At 19.6% G+C, this 943-nt stretch overlaps 1 protein-coding gene across 3 annotated transcripts in view; it reads right to left on the bottom strand.

The window, feature by feature from the left end:
• LOC102681227 (cytoplasmic protein NCK1) overlaps positions 1-943 on the bottom strand; it is a 5323-nt gene that overhangs the window by 2634 nt on the left and 1746 nt on the right. For 2 of the 3 annotated variants that reach the window (XM_006609433.2, XM_006609434.2), the window contains exon 2: positions 489-721. The exons of the other annotated variant lie outside the window; for it this stretch is intronic. In XM_006609433.2, the coding sequence (XP_006609496.1) occupies positions 489-507 (19 nt within the window). In that variant the 5' untranslated portion in view covers positions 508-721. The remainder of the gene's footprint in view (positions 1-488; positions 722-943) is intronic. 3 annotated transcript variants of the gene reach the window in all.

Here is a 943-nt window from a genome sequence, read left to right as displayed (position 1 = left end):
TAAACTATATTATTTATAATTTATTTATATTTGCTTTTTTATAATATATTTTTTATAATTATTTTTTAAGATATTTAAAAATATAATTTATTACATTATAATTTATAATTTATATTTCTCTGAAATTAAAAAAAATTATTAAATAAACAATATTATAAATTAATTTATTTAAATTTATTTATTATTTATCATCAACAAATTGATGTTTACTATGAAGTATTATTAGTTAGCTGAAAATTTAAAAATCTTTATATATACTGTTATGTATTTAATTGTTTAAAAAATTATTCTAAGTTTTTTTAGTCCATTGTTATTATATTCTTAAATATAATTAATATAAAAAAATAAATATAGATTATTTACTTAAAAATATATTTTAAGACATATTAAAGATATATTAATTAACTTTTTTTTCTTGATAAATTATACTGATATGGCCATTAAAACAAATTTACATACAAAGCAAAGCATACAAGAATAAAACGTACCATGCTTCATGGCTGCCATGTGCGAAAACAGATATATACGTCTGAGTGTGGCGTGAGTAGCTGCTACTCACACACTACTTGAATAAATATTAAGTCTGCTTGTTCTGTGTTGGCAGCGTGAGTGCAGCAGGCATTCATTCTTTAGCTTTTTGTTTAGTGTTGATATACCTGCTGATTTCTTTGCTCAGAGTCCATCGTTCTCAAGGGTAGGGCAAGCAAGTGCATTACCAACACTTTAGGAAAAATAAAACAATCATTAACTTGATATCATATAGATATATTATAAAATATAATATTTTTTTATATCACAAAAAAAATGATACAGTATGTTTATATAAATATACATAAATTTGATTAAAAAAATATATTTATTTGTTAAATAACATATGTATATTTATTTTATTAATATAAATTATCTCCATAATTTTTTTAATATAACTATAAATATAAATAAT

The sequence above is a fragment of the Apis dorsata genome, unplaced genomic scaffold, assembly GCF_000469605.1.
Source record: "Apis dorsata unplaced genomic scaffold, Apis dorsata 1.3 scaffold_56, whole genome shotgun sequence".
Taxonomy (NCBI): domain Eukaryota; kingdom Metazoa; phylum Arthropoda; class Insecta; order Hymenoptera; family Apidae; genus Apis; species Apis dorsata.
This window is presented reverse-complemented; position numbering and strand designations above follow the sequence as displayed.